This window comes from Tachysurus vachellii, chromosome 8 (assembly GCF_030014155.1).
Source record: "Tachysurus vachellii isolate PV-2020 chromosome 8, HZAU_Pvac_v1, whole genome shotgun sequence".
In the NCBI taxonomy this organism is placed as follows: Eukaryota; Metazoa; Chordata; class Actinopteri; order Siluriformes; family Bagridae; genus Tachysurus; species Tachysurus vachellii.
The window spans coordinates 18,566,502-18,582,513 of record NC_083467.1 but is presented as its reverse complement, the minus strand read 5'-3'; the positions used below and the strand labels follow the sequence as shown (position 1 = coordinate 18,582,513).

The 16,012-nt window shown below is 37.7% G+C and overlaps 1 protein-coding gene across 3 annotated transcripts in view; it reads right to left on the bottom strand.

Moving 5' to 3' along the window:
- Positions 1 to 2,230: 2,230 nt before the first annotated feature.
- The window catches only part of abi2a (abl-interactor 2a), a 30,608-nt gene continuing 16,826 nt past the window's right edge, over positions 2,231 to 16,012 (bottom strand). The window contains exons 2-10 of one of the 3 annotated variants that reach the window (XM_060876725.1): positions 14,643 to 14,810; positions 13,393 to 13,569; positions 11,824 to 11,921; positions 11,094 to 11,243; positions 9,552 to 9,670; positions 7,752 to 7,913; positions 7,300 to 7,380; positions 6,754 to 6,924; positions 2,231 to 6,188 (exon numbers count right to left, since the gene is read on the bottom strand). In XM_060876725.1, the coding sequence (XP_060732708.1) occupies positions 6,013 to 6,188; positions 6,754 to 6,924; positions 7,300 to 7,380; positions 7,752 to 7,913; positions 9,552 to 9,670; positions 11,094 to 11,243; positions 11,824 to 11,921; positions 13,393 to 13,569; positions 14,643 to 14,810 (1,302 nt within the window). In that variant the 3' untranslated portion in view covers positions 2,231 to 6,012. Of the gene's footprint in view, positions 6,189 to 6,753; positions 6,925 to 7,299; positions 7,381 to 7,751; positions 7,914 to 7,934; positions 9,166 to 9,551; positions 9,671 to 11,093; positions 11,244 to 11,823; positions 11,922 to 13,392; positions 13,570 to 14,642; positions 14,811 to 16,012 lie in introns of those variants that run through there. The other 2 variants (XM_060876727.1, XM_060876726.1) reach the window with 2 other exon arrangements.

Below are 16,012 nucleotides of genomic sequence, written 5' to 3'. Positions count from 1 at the left end.
GTTTTTTTTTTTTGTTTGCAAATTAACATATGCATTTTGCATCTTTTCTAGTTTTAATCTACCCAAAGCTGGTATACATATAAATCTTTAAATATATAAATATTCTGACCTACCTGTGATGCAGTGACTTTGCAAGAACACAAGACTAATCAAAGCTGATCTCATTTTCTCATCTAGCTGAAGATGTCTCTGCTTCATTCACATCCACGAGTGTAAGAGACTGCAAGGCAGCCCACAGACTATAAAAGCGCTGCCCAAGCTGCAATTTACCACACAATGAACACCCTGCAGTGTAAATTAAAGCCTTGTGACATACCTGAGGATGTTGTGGATTAGAGAAATTATCCACTGCTGGTCATATTTCATTATACTCTTCAGAATGATTGATACCCTTCATTGAATTTTACAAAAACGTATTGGTTAAAAGAATAACAGTGCAATCAGGTCGAGTTCGGTGGTGTGTGTGTGTGTGTCATATATATATATATATATGGGACTCTGTAGAATTTTATGCAGTAGCACAGAGCCTCTTCCTGTGATGTGGGACAAGTTTAGAGACATGTGGATGGATCTGGGTGCAGAAGATTTTAAGCACCTTTGCAAATTCCATTATATTTATGATGTTTGTATGGATTTTTCAGTTTTCAGTTCAGCTAAAAGGTAGATACAACCAGAATTTGGGCTTTAAAGACCCTGTTACCACCTGACACAAAACTGCATCAAATCCTCACAAAACTCCATATTTTATACAGGCTATCAGGTGCTTTTGTTGTATGCAGTCCTATTTTCTAAACAAATCATGTGTACATGACCAAAAAAAAAACCCAAAACATCCACAGTGCCATTTGTAGTGACACTACATGCATTTTGACATTGTAACAGGAAGTACTTCTTTCAATTCAACTAAAAGCTTGTTCTTATAAAAAAGTGTTGATTTTGAAAACATCTCAACCTTAAAAATGCACTGAAGTGAGTGATTCTATATCTGTGATTTGTGGGGCTTTGTTTCCTCCCTTCATCCTCCTCTTCACTCTGTGGGACAACCGTGCGCTCATTCCGGTCAAACTTACAACTGTCTCAGACATGAACCTTTTTTTATTACTGTAATTGTGTTCTGATGGCGTTTGTCATTTTGAAATCCTTTGAAGCATTTATTAAATCCACTACCATCTGTTTCTTTTTGTGTTTGAGTTTTTCTTATGGTGATGAATAATGAAGGGAGACCGTTCAATAACATAAGAAAAACCCAAGAATTTCAAACACACAAAACAACAATATTTTTAACAACAATTTTTAAAGTTTAAATTATTGGATTTTTTTTGAAGAGAGGAAAACAAAAACAAAACCTACTAATATCTGAGATTGTAAAAAAAAATAAACAAACAAATAAACCTCAGAGAAATAGAAATTGTTCTGCTAAAATATTAAGCAACCATAAAAATAGCTTTTGCTTATTTTCTTTTCTTCTAAAGCATGCTTAATTATTATGTTTTGTTCAGACAGTGTGGAGATAATGTTAATTGCTGGTGTGTGACTGAAATTACAGTGTACAACACATCAGAATTACAACTGTGAACATTTTTTATGGTGTTTAAGAATTAAAGCTCAAGGTTTTCTACCAAGACTGTTTCTACTGTATCTTCATATGAACTGTTTGTCATAGCGGAGTGTCAGTTAAAATATTCGCTTGGTATCTGATTAAACTTCATGATCCACTGTTGGCGGTAAACACTAATGTGTAGCCTGCAGAAACTCACCACAGCAACATATAGTTTCTCTCAATCTGGTGCTCAGTCTCTGCCAATTATAGAACAGGCAAACACAATGGAGTCCAACCTAAATCTGTATGTTGCACATTTTACAGCATCTACATTTAACAGTCTAATAACGAATTCCATGAGAAACAAATGTTGAAATAAAGTCATGTACAAAAGTCTTGGACGTGGGTAAAGAAATGCTACAAAGGAACGATTCCAGCAAAAGAAATGAAATGAATAAACTAAAATATACTATTAAGAAGACTGCACTATGATTTTTAAAATGCATCCGTAGTCTCAGGTGTGCAGTTTTTGAGAAAATCTAATATTAACATGCACTTGAACAAATTCTGTGTAATCGATCGTTCAGCTTTTTATCCTAATTATTCTCCCTCGTTGCAGACAATCATTTATTTTAAATTAAACATCAAATAAACATTAAATATTTCAGGGGTGAAGAAAACAGTCATAAATGATCAGATCCAATGGTTTTATTGTCATACAGTTAATCCATCTGAGTTTGCTCTTGTCTTTTTTGGTCTGGATGCCTCCAAATAGTGAGCTATAATGTTAAGTGGTCCCATTTTACAGGTTTGCGTTAAGTGCTGTTTGTGACTTTCATCACACTTGTGCATTAGTGTTTTAGCTTCAGAGCAAATAAATTGCTGCCCAAGTGAAAGTGACAAAGGTCCTAAAACAGCATGATACATGTGAAGAAATGTACACAGAACAGCAGCATGCAAATACCAAATTCATTCACTTTATAAACAGTTAATTTTAAAGGAAAACTGTAGCACACTAACACAGTTGCACCGGCACAGTTGCACTCACACACATGGAAATAGAAATTTTTATATATATTTATATATATATATATATAAATATATATATATATATACAGGGAGTGCAGAATTATTAGGCAAATGAGTATTTTGACCACATCATCCTCTTTATGCATGTTGTCTTACTCCAAGCTGTATAGGCTCGAAAGCCTACAACCAATTAAGCATATTAGGTGATGTGCATCTCTGTAATGAGAAGGGGTGTGGTCTAATGACATCTACACCCTATATCAGGTGTGCATAATTATTAGGCAACTTCCTTTCCTTTGGCAAAATGGGTCAAAAGAAGGACTTGACAGGCTCCGAAAAGTCAAAAATAGTGAGAGGGATGCAGCACTCTTAAAATTGCCAAGCTTCTGAAGCGTGATCATCGAACAATCAAGCGTTTCATTCAAAATAGTCAACAGGGTCGCAAGAAGCGTGTGGAAAAACCAAGGCGCAAAATAACTGCCCATGAACTGAGAAAAGTCAAGCGTGCAGCTGCCAAGATGCCACTTGCCACCAGTTTTGCCATATTTCAGAGCTGCAACATCACTGGAGTGCCCAAAAGCACAAGGTGTGCAATACTCAGAGACATGGCCAAGGTAAGAAAGGCTGAAAAACGACCACCACTGAACAAGACACACAAGCTGAAACGTCAAGACTGGGCCAAGAAATATCTGAAGACTGATTTTTCTAAGGTTTTATGGACTGATGAAATGAGAGTGAGTCTTGATGGGCCAGATGGATGGGCTCGTGGCTGGATCGGTAAAGGGCAGAGAGCTCCAGTCCGACTGAGACGCCAGCAAGGTGGAGGTGGAGTACTGGTTTGGGCTGGTATCATCAAAGATGAGCTTGTGGGGCCTTTTCGGGTTGAGGATGGGGTCAAGCTCAACTCCCAGTCCTACTGCCAGTTTCTGGAAGACACCTTCTTCAAGCAGTGGTACAGGAAGAAGTCTGCATCCTTCAAGAAAAACATGATTTTCATGCAGGACAATGCTCCATCACACGCGTCCAAGTACTCCACAGCGTGGCTGGCAAGAAAGGGTCTAAAAGAAGAAAAACTAATGACATGGCCTCCTTGTTCACCTGATCTGAACCCCATAGAGAACCTGTGGTCCATCATCAAATGTGAGATTTACAAGGAGGGAAAACAGTACACCTCTCTGAAGAGTGTCTGGGAGGCTGTGGTTGCTGCTGCACGCAATGTTGACGGTGAACAGATCAAAACACTGACAGAATCCATGGATGGCAGGCTTTTGAGTGTCCTTGCAAAGAAAGGTGGCTATATTGGTCACTGATTTGTTTTTGTTTTGTTTTTGAATGTCAGAAATGTATATTAGTGAATGTTGAGATGTAATATTGGTTTCACTGGTGAAAATAAATAATTGAAATGGGTATATATTTGTTTTTTGTTAAGTTGCCTAATAATTATGCACAGTAATAGTCACCTGCACACACAGATATCCTCCTAAAATAGCTAAAACTACAAACAAACTAAAAACTACTTCCAAAAATATTCAGCTTTGCTATTAATGAGTTTTTTGGGTTCATTGAGAACATGGTTGTTCAATAATAAAATTAATCCTCAAAAATACAACTTCCCTAATAATTCTGCACTCCCTATATATATATATGAGATAGATATAGATAGTTATTTATATATACCTGCAGTCCATGCACAACTGTAAGTTCTGGAAATCTCTAGCAAAAATACTGCAAACAACTAAACTGAGCCTTAGTTTTCATTCAGCTGTTGAGTTCAGTTTTAAGACAGTAACAGTTCCATCTTATATGTTTACTTTTACTATTAATATGCCTGCCTGCAAAAACAAAGCAGTTTTCATCCCAGCTGCCAAACTATGTGCTTTCATTACTGAGCAAATATAAAATGAACATCTTTAAACACATCATTTCACCAGGTATTATTGCAAGTCCTTGTAAAGAAGAGAACTGTGCTGCCATTTTATTGCTCCTCAACCTTGTTCATACTCTTAGATTTATATACACAATCTGAACTTCATGGCATGGGAACATTACTCATCCCTGCTGTAATTTAGAGTTAAACAAAAGCAAAATCTTTTCAAAAAGTTAAACGGGATGAATTATTAATGTTGAGCAGAATTGTCAAGCGTTACATAACCATTTCAATGTTACATTATGGCATAGGAAGATGTTTAAAGACACTTTGTTGGCACCCGAATGCAAAATCACTCTGTGGAAATTCTTAGCAAAAGCATAAACTATTGCTGATAAATTAACTAAATAATTAAACTTAAAGGTATAAAAAAAAAAGAATGTTAAGATTAAAAATATGATTATTTTATTGAGCATGCAACTTATGTAGCCCTACACATCATATCAAAACTCAAACTGGCTAGCTTGTTAGCTTCAGTACATAATATGTATAAATATGATTAAACAACGTTAAGGGAAAAACTGTGTTGAACTCTAACATACTGAATGCTTTAGGGATATGATTTTTTCACCATGGTGCATTTTGCTGCTGAGATGCAACTGTAATCTGCCTAATGTAACACTGTTCAGGGAAAAACACTGTTCAGATCAGACTCTCAAACTGTTCAATATTAACTCGCCCCAGAGGAACGTTCTGCAAATTAGGAAAATTTGTTCATCATTTCACCTTTGCTTCTACCTCGAACTAATTGTTCTTATTACAAGACTGTATTAAATGTATTTAAGACTCTAAGTTGCCGTACTCTGTATCCTGGGTTACAATATTACCTAACATCTAGTTACGTCAAATGGCAGCTCGGGGAGTTAAATGCCATATGAGGCCATCAAAGTCCTATCATATAACTAGTCCCTGCTTAAGGATTAAATCCATTAGTACACACATTAAAGTCATTTCCAAATGTATGAACTAAATATATCCTGTCATCCTTCCATTAATTATGCTAGAACAGTCTGTTGAACCTTGACTGAACTCCTGCAGAATGGGTGTAGTGTTTTCCCCTTTTCACTAAAACCCCTGTAAACCCATAGTCTTCATAACATTTTCAGGACATCTGCTGAGAATAAAATAGACATGTTATGTAAAAAAATTAGACACAGCTTATTCAGTTTGGTTAACCAATGCCAGCTTTAGAATATGAATATTGTCTTCAAATCACAAAACTACTTCATATATTTTCTTCTTCAAAAAATAGTGGTTCTGCTCCAGATACTTCATCAAACAAAAGAGTAACGAGATTTTATTGTTAGTACATCTTATAATACTCTAATATTGCAAGCCTTCCTTTCTGAAAAGCCAACATGTCCACTTTAATTTTTCCTTCCACTGAAGTTTGCTCTTCTCACAAATGACAATTAGTCCTGCCTGAATATCTGAATATGCCTGAAATCTGCTGTAACGGCTGTCTGTGCTGTACCCATGTGTGTTAGCTTTAGTGCTGACTGCACTGGTTCAAGCATCACTCTGTGTAGTGCATGATGGACTCCACGTAGTTACCAGGGAAAAGTCCAGTAGAGCCATTAATCACACCCTCATACCAACCATCATCATTCTTCTTAATAACGTAGATGATTGCCCCTTCCTGGAATGACAGTTCATCCTCTTTGTCTTGTGTGTAGTCATAGATCGCCACCACTGACATAGGAACAACAGAGGAAAAAAATTATATTTTTATATATATATATATATATATATATATATATATATATATATATATATATATATATATATATATATATATATATATATATATATATATATATATATATATTTATTTCTATTTATATATTAAAAAAATTTTTTATTTACCTACATAAAAGAGAGTTTAAGCTACAGAATGGTTTGATTTATGGAAAGGAATTCAAATGCCTGCTTCTCAGATCGTGAAGGAAGCTTTATGATAAAAAAAACTAGACAGGGTTGTAGATGTTTAACTGTAAGACAAATGCCTCAAATGGCCACTTTATAAGACGTCATCCCTAACATTAGTTAGTTACATGCTAGAGGGTGATGCACTGGTATAAGTACATCAGGTAAAACTGTCGAAACAAAAAGGGCCAAAAAGGCCAAAAAGGGCCAATGAATGAAGTGAGTGTTTTTGGTTTAGAAATGAATAATTACAGTGCTCAACATAAAGGTCTTTTTTTTTTTTTTTTTAAATTTGGATATACTTTATGCCGGTTGATTTTTAAGTAAATACCTTTCTCTAAGTAAGCACATGGAGCCCAAGGCGGGTCTTCCTCAGCATACGGGTCACTGTATTCCACTACTGAGGACTCTTCTTCATAATCCTCCAGAGGTGGAGGAGGAGGCTGCACTTCTTGAAACATACTCTCTTCTGTAGGAGGAGGTGGAGGTGGAGCATCTGAAACTGAAAAGGAAAAGAATTGTGAACTGAAGGCCCAAAGTTAAGCCTAGGAGTGTTTTATAAATAGAAAATGTCATGCAAGCTTATCCATGCAGGAGGTACACGAAGAGGACAACAAAACTGCATTTGTTTTGGGTACACTCACATGCTTTACTGCTAGAAAATGATGACGACAAACATGCAGAAAGCAGCAGTAAAAACAACAAATCAATACACCAACACAGGTGCTACTGGTGACAACAGGGAGCCATAAAGCAAATATACATTTTCTTCCTTTTTTGACGAAGAACACTGATCTCTTGGAATCAGACAAAAGGATGGCGCACTGTTGGAGAGTTTAAGAGGATCTGCACAACAGTGAAGCTCAAAGCCACTTACTGGTCTCCTGAACTCGAGCCACGAAGCCTGTGAGAGGAAGCTGAGGAGTAATCTGCAGGATGGAGGGGGGAGGAAGTGCCACTGAGGATTCAGCACACACCACACAGGGAAGTAAAGACACAGAGCAAGTGTGGGAAACAGGACAAGAGTGTGGTGGGTGGTAAACCAAAGCAGAGTGAAGATCAAAGAAAGACAGGAGAAATAATAGGTAGTTATTTTAGTGTAAAGACAAACATGTATGAAATAATTAGAACTCAACCATACAGACAGCAAGGTTCTATTTTGTATTATATACATAGCTTGGCTGAGAATAAGTGAAGAGGTTAAGTGGTAATGTTTCTGAGTCTATGGCTTCTCACATGATCAAGTGCTAACTGTAGTGACCAGCAGAAAGTGCACAGTGACATGAATGGGTTGACTGAATGGTTTGCCATAGACTGGAAATCCTGTACCTTGGCCCTGGTTGTAGTGTGGTCCTCCATTCTGCTGACTGGCAGACATAGAGGACTGGCTGCTGACAGAGGGTGTACGGCGGTAAGGCAGAGAGCCACCAACAGGGGGCGTGATCTGTCTGGGTACAGGTCTGTTCATACTGTAGAACTGAGGGGCAGTGCCTGTGTTGATACAGCAAAGAGCAAGACACCAGTAAGACACCACAAAGGCACCACAAAATTATTACTGAGGTTAACACTGATGAATTTTAAAATGACAAATTTGCAAATGAACACCATAAAGTTCCAGTGTGTCCGAGAACCACAACTGTGAATAACTTAATGGATTCAGGATCCTTTAAAGCTGTAATTTCCAGCCATTGTCTTTGAATAGGAATTGCCCTGCCCTGCATATTCATTGTTGTTGTTCCCTCCAAGTAATCAGCAGGCCCTTTCTAAGTCCATGTGGGAGTGATAGAGCAGGGACAGCATTACATGCACAGAGCAGAAGGACCTAAGCACCAGAAATGGAAAGCATTCCTTTAGATAAGAAAATTAAATGCTGTAACATCATAAGATTGATGGCAATGCATCTCTCAGTAGAACATGGATAGGTCCATTATCATGCATACATTCATGACAGGATGAAGTTAGGACTAAGCTGTGAAGACCAGAAGACCACGTGTGCAATGTGCATGAAAACAGAATAGAGAACAGAATTGAGCAGGTCTTTGAATTTTGGACCCTTCACTTTATAGCCTAAAACAATACTTTGATGCTGTGGTGGGCCAAAAACAAACCAGTTTTACATGCCAGGGTAAAAACTGAGATGAGAGAGCAGACACTTGATTTGGTGGAAAGTTCTCCCATTAGGATGCTCAGTACCTTGTTAACAAAGCCACAGTACAGTTTAATTCATTACTAAATAATATTATACTGTTAAGGGCTTTAAAACACAATGCTAATGAAAATAAAATGGACACAAAATGTTCTGGCCCATGAAGAGCATAAGGAAAAATGAAAAGAAGCTGAAAAAGAAAAGAGCAAAGATTTGATGATGGTAAATATAAGACAATAGACATAACAGTCTGAGAGATGATAGTGGTTTTCTGATGGCACAAGCAGCACGGATAGATAACGATAGAAGGTGAGGAGATATACTCACCTGGTGCAGGGGTAGTGGAGGTAGAGGAAGAAGATGAGGAGGAGGCAGAGGAGGAGGCAGAGGAGGAGGCAGTAGCTGTAGCAGGACTAATGGGTTGAGAAGAAGTGGGTTCGACTATGGCTTCAGCAGCAGGGGGGAACATGGGGGAAAGCTCAGTAGGAGTAGTGAGGTTGGTTAAAGACTGGGTGGGGGCAGACTTAGAACAGGCAGCAGAAGGTTGGGTGGTGTTAAGTGAAGCTGAAGAACAGCTGGAGGCTCCAGCCACAGGGGCTTTGGAGTTAAGGACAAAAGACGGACAGTAAAGTTAAGTATAAAAGAAGACAAAGGAAACTCTGTTTTTTGATTAGAGGGATATTTTGTGGGTGTTAGATTAGGCAGAACATATCAGCCAGAACATTGTTAAGAAACTTTCTCCTTGCTCAAAATGCTGTTCTTCGCAAAACAAAATAAAGGTATTAAAAGCATGCTAGAAGAACTTGCATGCACAAAACTATCACTAAAATATAACATGTACTGGAGTCTGTTACAGTACAGCCCACCAATTTCAAGGGTATGTGTACTGCAGATAAATTAATTTTTATTATCTAATACATGTACAGCAGGTTGCATAAAGAAAAACAAAAAAAAAAATATATAAAAATACAGAAAAATTTCACCTGGATATGCATTAGGGGGAGAGGGGGTGGGCACAGCGATTGGCACTCCCACACTGCCACTCCCACTGTTTTCCCGACTGCTGCTGCGACTGCTTGGATGGCTGCCCCCGCTACTCCCACTGCAGACAACACAAGAGGGTATACATCCAGTCGACTCTTCCATCAGTCAGCGTTCAAAACCCAAAACAGTACAAAACAGCATAAAATGAAAGAAAGAAACAGCTCTCAAAAATAAATGGCTAGATAAATGGAGAAGTAGCAATGAATCCATAAACTTGACAGTAATTTGACTTTCATTTATGCTAGAGTCTTCATGACCATATTTCTTTAATAATAATGATGTTTATCATGACTGCTGTGATGTTCCGTAGCATATAAGGAAATCAAACCCCAACTAGAGAACCAACCAACTAGAGAACCAGGAGAAATATGTCTGGAAAGCAAAGTAGAATAAGAATCATCATTATAAGGAACAGGAAACTTGCAAAATAAACAAACTAAAGAGAAACATCTGTGATTCCTACATGGACTTCAAGCATTGCACTGCATATGAGAGGGATGGAGTGAACAAACATCTACCTTTTCATCTTGTAGTATACTGTGGATTTAGTACACAATTTTACGGCTGTTCAACTGCCTGCTTTATACAAATCTTTTTACAGCCTGGGGTTCCGTGTTCAGGCTGAGCTTTAGCTAGACCTAGAATTTTGAGTTACAATCAAATTAAGACTGAAGCATCATTAATTTACATGTCTAGATAATAATGATGTACTGTGCTTCATGCTGTAGAATTTCTGAAGTTTTGTTTACAAATATGATCTTTCTTCATGGTTTTTGCTCGGTTAGTTCAAACTAAACTAACTACCCGTACACATGATAAAGACCTTCCTCAGAAAACCTGTGTCCATGCTACTGTATGATTGTAAGGCTGTGAATGTGATTAAACTCTTTAACTCTCTGCATTCTCTGCTGTATCTTCCTGGAGTGCGTTGAGGGTGGACACGGCAGATGGCATATTAACAGACCAAGCTGGCAGAGCACAGTTACATAAACTCGGACACAGTGTAAAATGTCTCAGGCTTTAAAAGGAGGAAGCAAACTAATGGAGTAGGCAGAGGTCTTTTGTTTCATGATTCCCCCTCTAGGGACAAAAAAAAAAAAAAAAAAAAAGAGTCACATGAGTCATTATACTGAATCCAAGCACCTTTAGAACCTTTAAGCAGCTCGTCTGTCAATTTCCCCTGGCAGTGCATTAGGCGCTTCTCTTCACTAGTCTGTTTATATTCTGGTCTGCAGCTTAATATAACTGGTGGTACAGATGTGGGAACATTTTAAGTTTACACATTTGAATGCTACAAATAAAGCTGTCTGTAAACAATGTAATGCTTTAAGTGTTTCCTGCCAGCTAATTTGGTGTATGCATTGTAGTGTCTGGGGTGGTGTGTAGAAAAGGGAAGATTGTTTGCCAGTGACAGAAAGGGGGGAAAAAGAGGAAAGACTGGGTAGATTGGCACACCGGTATGAGGCAGACAGCAGGGTTACCTATAGGTACGGTTCCTCTGGTTCAGTGACGCAGTGCGCACAGGACTCTGCTGCTGCCCAGGTGCCATGTTGCGTGTGGGACTGGGAACATAGTCATTAGGAACCACAGGGGGACGCACTGGTTCCAGTGTCCTATATGGAGAGTGTCTCCTGTCAGGAGCAGAGTGAAATGACTATTCATATATTTTCTGGTATTATTAGCACCTACATAACATAAGATTTAAAGATAAATAATAAACAGACTTTGTATAAAAAGCAACCTAAAAATCATAAAAGAATCCCATAAAGCTACAATGAAAATTTAATACATGATTATAAAAACTGTAATTTTCCCACAAGACTGTTCTTGAGAAAAGAAGTGTGTAAGCAGAATATATTGAACTTGGGGTAAATACATATACAAATATTTAATATAGATGCATAGTTAAAATGAAATATTTTAAAAGACTGATGACAATTAACATTAAACTGCGAGTGAAGTATAAAAGTTAACACAGCTTTCTCCTGTACCTCAATGCACTTCCATGCAACATTAATACAAACCCCCAAAAGCCCATTAATTCATACGTCCTTGCCAGTAACTAGAGAAACTGACCCAGGATGCAGGTTGAAAGCTCTCGAAATGCTGCAGTAAATTACAACTTTCACATCTGAGAAGGACAAAAAAATTCCAAAGCTTCCAAATTTAAAGAGACAGCCGTTGTTTAAGGACTTGAAATATAGCACATACCCTATGGTTCCCTTTCCAGGCATTGGAGGGCTCGGAGGTTTTTGTGTTGGAGGGGTGGTCCGAGGAAGACCCCCCATCTTCATGCTTTGATTCCCAACCTGAAATACAAAGATGAGAAATAAAATTACAGGGCAAGAATAAATAAATAAATAACTCCCATACACACTGATGCAGCCAAATATTCAGTACATAATACACACTATTACCTCAAGGGCGGTTCTAGAGGAGGGGATTTGAGAACCTTCTTTTCAGGCTAAAGGGGGATTAGGAATCAACGTGCGATTTCTCAGAAAGTCTAAACATGTATTTTTTATCTGATTAACAAATTTTTAAACTACTCATGATTTACAGGAGTATATTGACTACAGATTTCCTTTCATTTATAATAAATTCAAACAAACACACAAAGTGGTGACATTTACGTTACAACATGAAAAAAGCGGAAAGGAGAAACAGAACAAAAATTGAAAGTTAGTCAGAATGTTAGAATTGTATGAAAGAATTTGGCTGAAGGAAACGACAAGATGAAAAACTAAACTATAGTGCATGTTAATCGATCATTGTTGCAATATCTTAATTGTTGAATATATATATCAATATTAACAAATTACTATACTAGTATATTTAACTTGATATTGTACTGATACTGCTTCACAAAGAGGAACCATAGAGGTAAATATTTACAATTTGTTCATTTTCCTGTTCCATTTATTTTTTTTTTTTAAATAATAAAGCTAATGCAAGTACTAAGCTGGACCACCATGTTTATAACTCAACAAGGCCTCTTAATAACCTTTTGCCTCTAGCCCCCATGGAAAAAAAAAAACAATCCTAGAACCGCCCTGACTTACCTACACACATATACAGACACATTCTCGCCAATCCACTTTCCTGACACCAATCCAAAATCAGTTTGAAAGTTCCCATTGGCACAGTGAAGGCATGGATATAATCATCTAGGCACACCGAGACAGGAAGCAGCTTATGCCACTTTGGCAGCTTAACATATGGGCAACAGGCACACAAGGACCACACTGTATGAATCATGAAATATACAACATGCACACTGACACTTGCTTTAAACAAAAGGTGGTCAAGGGAAAAAATATAGATGGTAAAGACTGATTTCTTGGAGTCTGATTCCTTGATATATTAAACAGAAGAAAGGAAAAATGTCACTTTGGTTTAAGACGTATAGTTGCTTGCAGATAAAGGCCGTTCAAGAACAAAAAGCCTGGCTGTTACAATGGCTCTTCTAGAAATCAATTTTAAGAAATCATTCTTCCCCCATTTCAGCTGACCTTCTCACAAAACACCATATAACGCCCTTACCTTGAACCTAAGCAACCACTTAAATCAAGAATGAAGCAGAGAAAAAAAGCCAAGGAAAAGCACAGAAGCACAGGTTAGTGACAGTTCAGAGACAGTTTAGACGCTTGGTTATGCAACAACATCGGTTAGTACAAACAAAACACCAACCACTTTTAGTGAACAGAGCCATCATACTTTAATTGATTTTCAAGTTATCTATCATGGAAAACCATTCATTTTCGTATCATGTGATCATACCTTTACTCCATGGCCAATATCATCCAGCACATTGTAGTCGATAGGTTTCCGTATGTAACGCACCGGACGCTCAGGATTGGCTGGAGCGATAATTTTGTGGGTGCGAGAGGTGTTTTTATTGGTTGTCAGGATGCCAATCTCCCTTCTTGCTACCTTTTCCTTGTGTATATCCACTGTCTGTAGGATAGCAACAAACACAAGGGGCATCCCTTTAGATCGGAAGCACTTTCATACACACAAAACCTTTAGAGCAACAAACCACAAGCCCAGATACTGAGAGAAGCAGAACGACAGAGGCAGCGAATCAACACAATTCCTAAACACTTCAAAATATAAAATGCCTTAAATCTATGGATACATACACAGGCACTTACACAATTACACTTTTCAACAGCAAGACCATCTATAAGCCTTCTGCACAAGAAGAGCTTGCGTTGAAAAGGCTTGATGAAAAGATAAAGCTGATTAATGTCTTAGAGAAGCAGCAGTGTTTAATCCCGTTGGATGCACGGTCAATAGCTATTACATAAAAAAGTCATCTGAGGGAAGCTCCTCAAGTTCCTCACACAGGAGTCAATCATTTTCAGCATTAAGTGATAGTGATGCTTCAAGGCTAACAGTCTGTAACCAAAAAGTGCAGCTGAATGTGAGCAAACATGCAAATAAAGACATGCTCCAGTTTACCTAAAATTCCCTATAAATGGTCCAGATAAGCAACCAACATAACTAAAACATGACATCAGCTGTGTTTTAGTGTGTGTAAACATTAATAAGTCTGTGACCCTACACAGATGAGACCTATTTTGAATTTCATGCAGGAAGAATAAAAAAAAATTATTGAAGATGTTTAAAAAAAAGTAGATTTTAAATAGATAATATCTGCTCAGATGATTTGCCCTCAGCTATATAACTGAGATGAATGCATGTGATGTGATAAACCACAACCAGTCCTCTGCTGCAGATGCCAAGCTGGTCCACGTTTAGAGTAGCTGAATTACAGTTTAAGTACATGGTTCAGAGTGCTGCAATACTCTGGTTGGTCCACATATGCACTGTGGGCATCCAGTTGATGACCTCTGCTATAGAGCACTGTTTTAGGACTATTGTCTTTATGTCACGCCAAGAACGATTTATGCGACTGTAGCAGCACCACCTAATGATGACTGTGAATTTTCCAAGAAGTTATCCAGTTAGGACAGATCAGGGTGGAAAAGTGGAGGCTCGTTCTCTGTCAGGAGTTCTGAGCTTACCTGCGAGATGTGGTTGATTGAGGACTCCATCCGGCGTAGCTGTGACGCCTGGATATCCAGCATCTGCAGCACATTATTTGCGAGTGTGTTGATCAGGTAGGCAACACTGGCCAGAGACTGAGTTGTGTAGTTTTTTGTTTCTTCTAGTGCTCTGTGCTTATCTTGAGACTGGAATAAAGGCAGAAAGGAAAAGATCAGTCAGGTAGGTAAGAATACGATTTAAAATGGTATAAATCTATTTTTTTTGCATTTATTTAGTGAGAACTCATTGTGAGTACTCCTTTGATTTATTCCCACTACAGAGCAGAACTTTGAGACATTTTGTGTCATGGTAAATTTAGGAAACACTTCTATTAATTCTGCTAAAAAGTCCAAATTGATAATTATCAATATCAATTGGAATATAATCATTATAGATACAAATACAGTAAACATAATACTATTAAAAGGGGCTTTGTATTAAATCAAAAGAAAGGCCTGCTTTGATCGTTAACAATTACGTAAATATCTTTCAGATACACATGCAAAAAAGTAGTTACACTTTGTGTTGCTTTGTTTGTGTACATTGTGAGGAATGTCAGGATCTCAGCACTTTTTTCAGTAAATCACATGACTATGAGCTGTGAGTCCTGAACTGACCCCCCGAAGTGTCTCTGGGGTATGTGTGTGTGTGTGCGCGAGCGCACGTGTGTGTGTAATACAATAACCATCGTTGTGACCGAGTTGTGACAGGAGGGGACATTGAACTATGGCTTCACCCAGAGCTCAGCCAGGCACGAATGATCTTCTCATTACAACATGTGACTATGTGAAGATTTCCACATTGTTACATAAATCATAAATAAAAATCAGTACACTCATCTATGTGCAGAATAAATCATGCAGAGATTAGTTCAGATGTGGTGCTCAGCATTGAATATTTAACATGATATTTTACAGGTAACAACAATTGGAGGGGGGAAAAACAAACAAACAAACAAAAAAACTTCTTTTGAAATATTTGTAATTTATTCCTATAGTGATTGTTAAGGAATTTTATATATTAAAATTACTATATAAAAAATACTAGATTTCCCTTCATTAACACAACTTAAAACAAGCATGGCCTAAATCATTAAACACAAACATTAAGGTTACAAAAAGGCATATAAGCAACACTTACCTAGGTTTTTTCAAAATCGGAAAATACGGTTAATATTTCAACTAAAGGAAATAAACTAAGCTATTTTTTCAAGGTTTTACATGAGAATTAGCACTGCATCTAAGGACTGATAATATTTTACTACTCCATGAGGCAGTGTCTTACCCTTACAGTGTGTGGCAGACAGGCATTTAGGACAGCATACAGAGAGAAACACACACACACACAC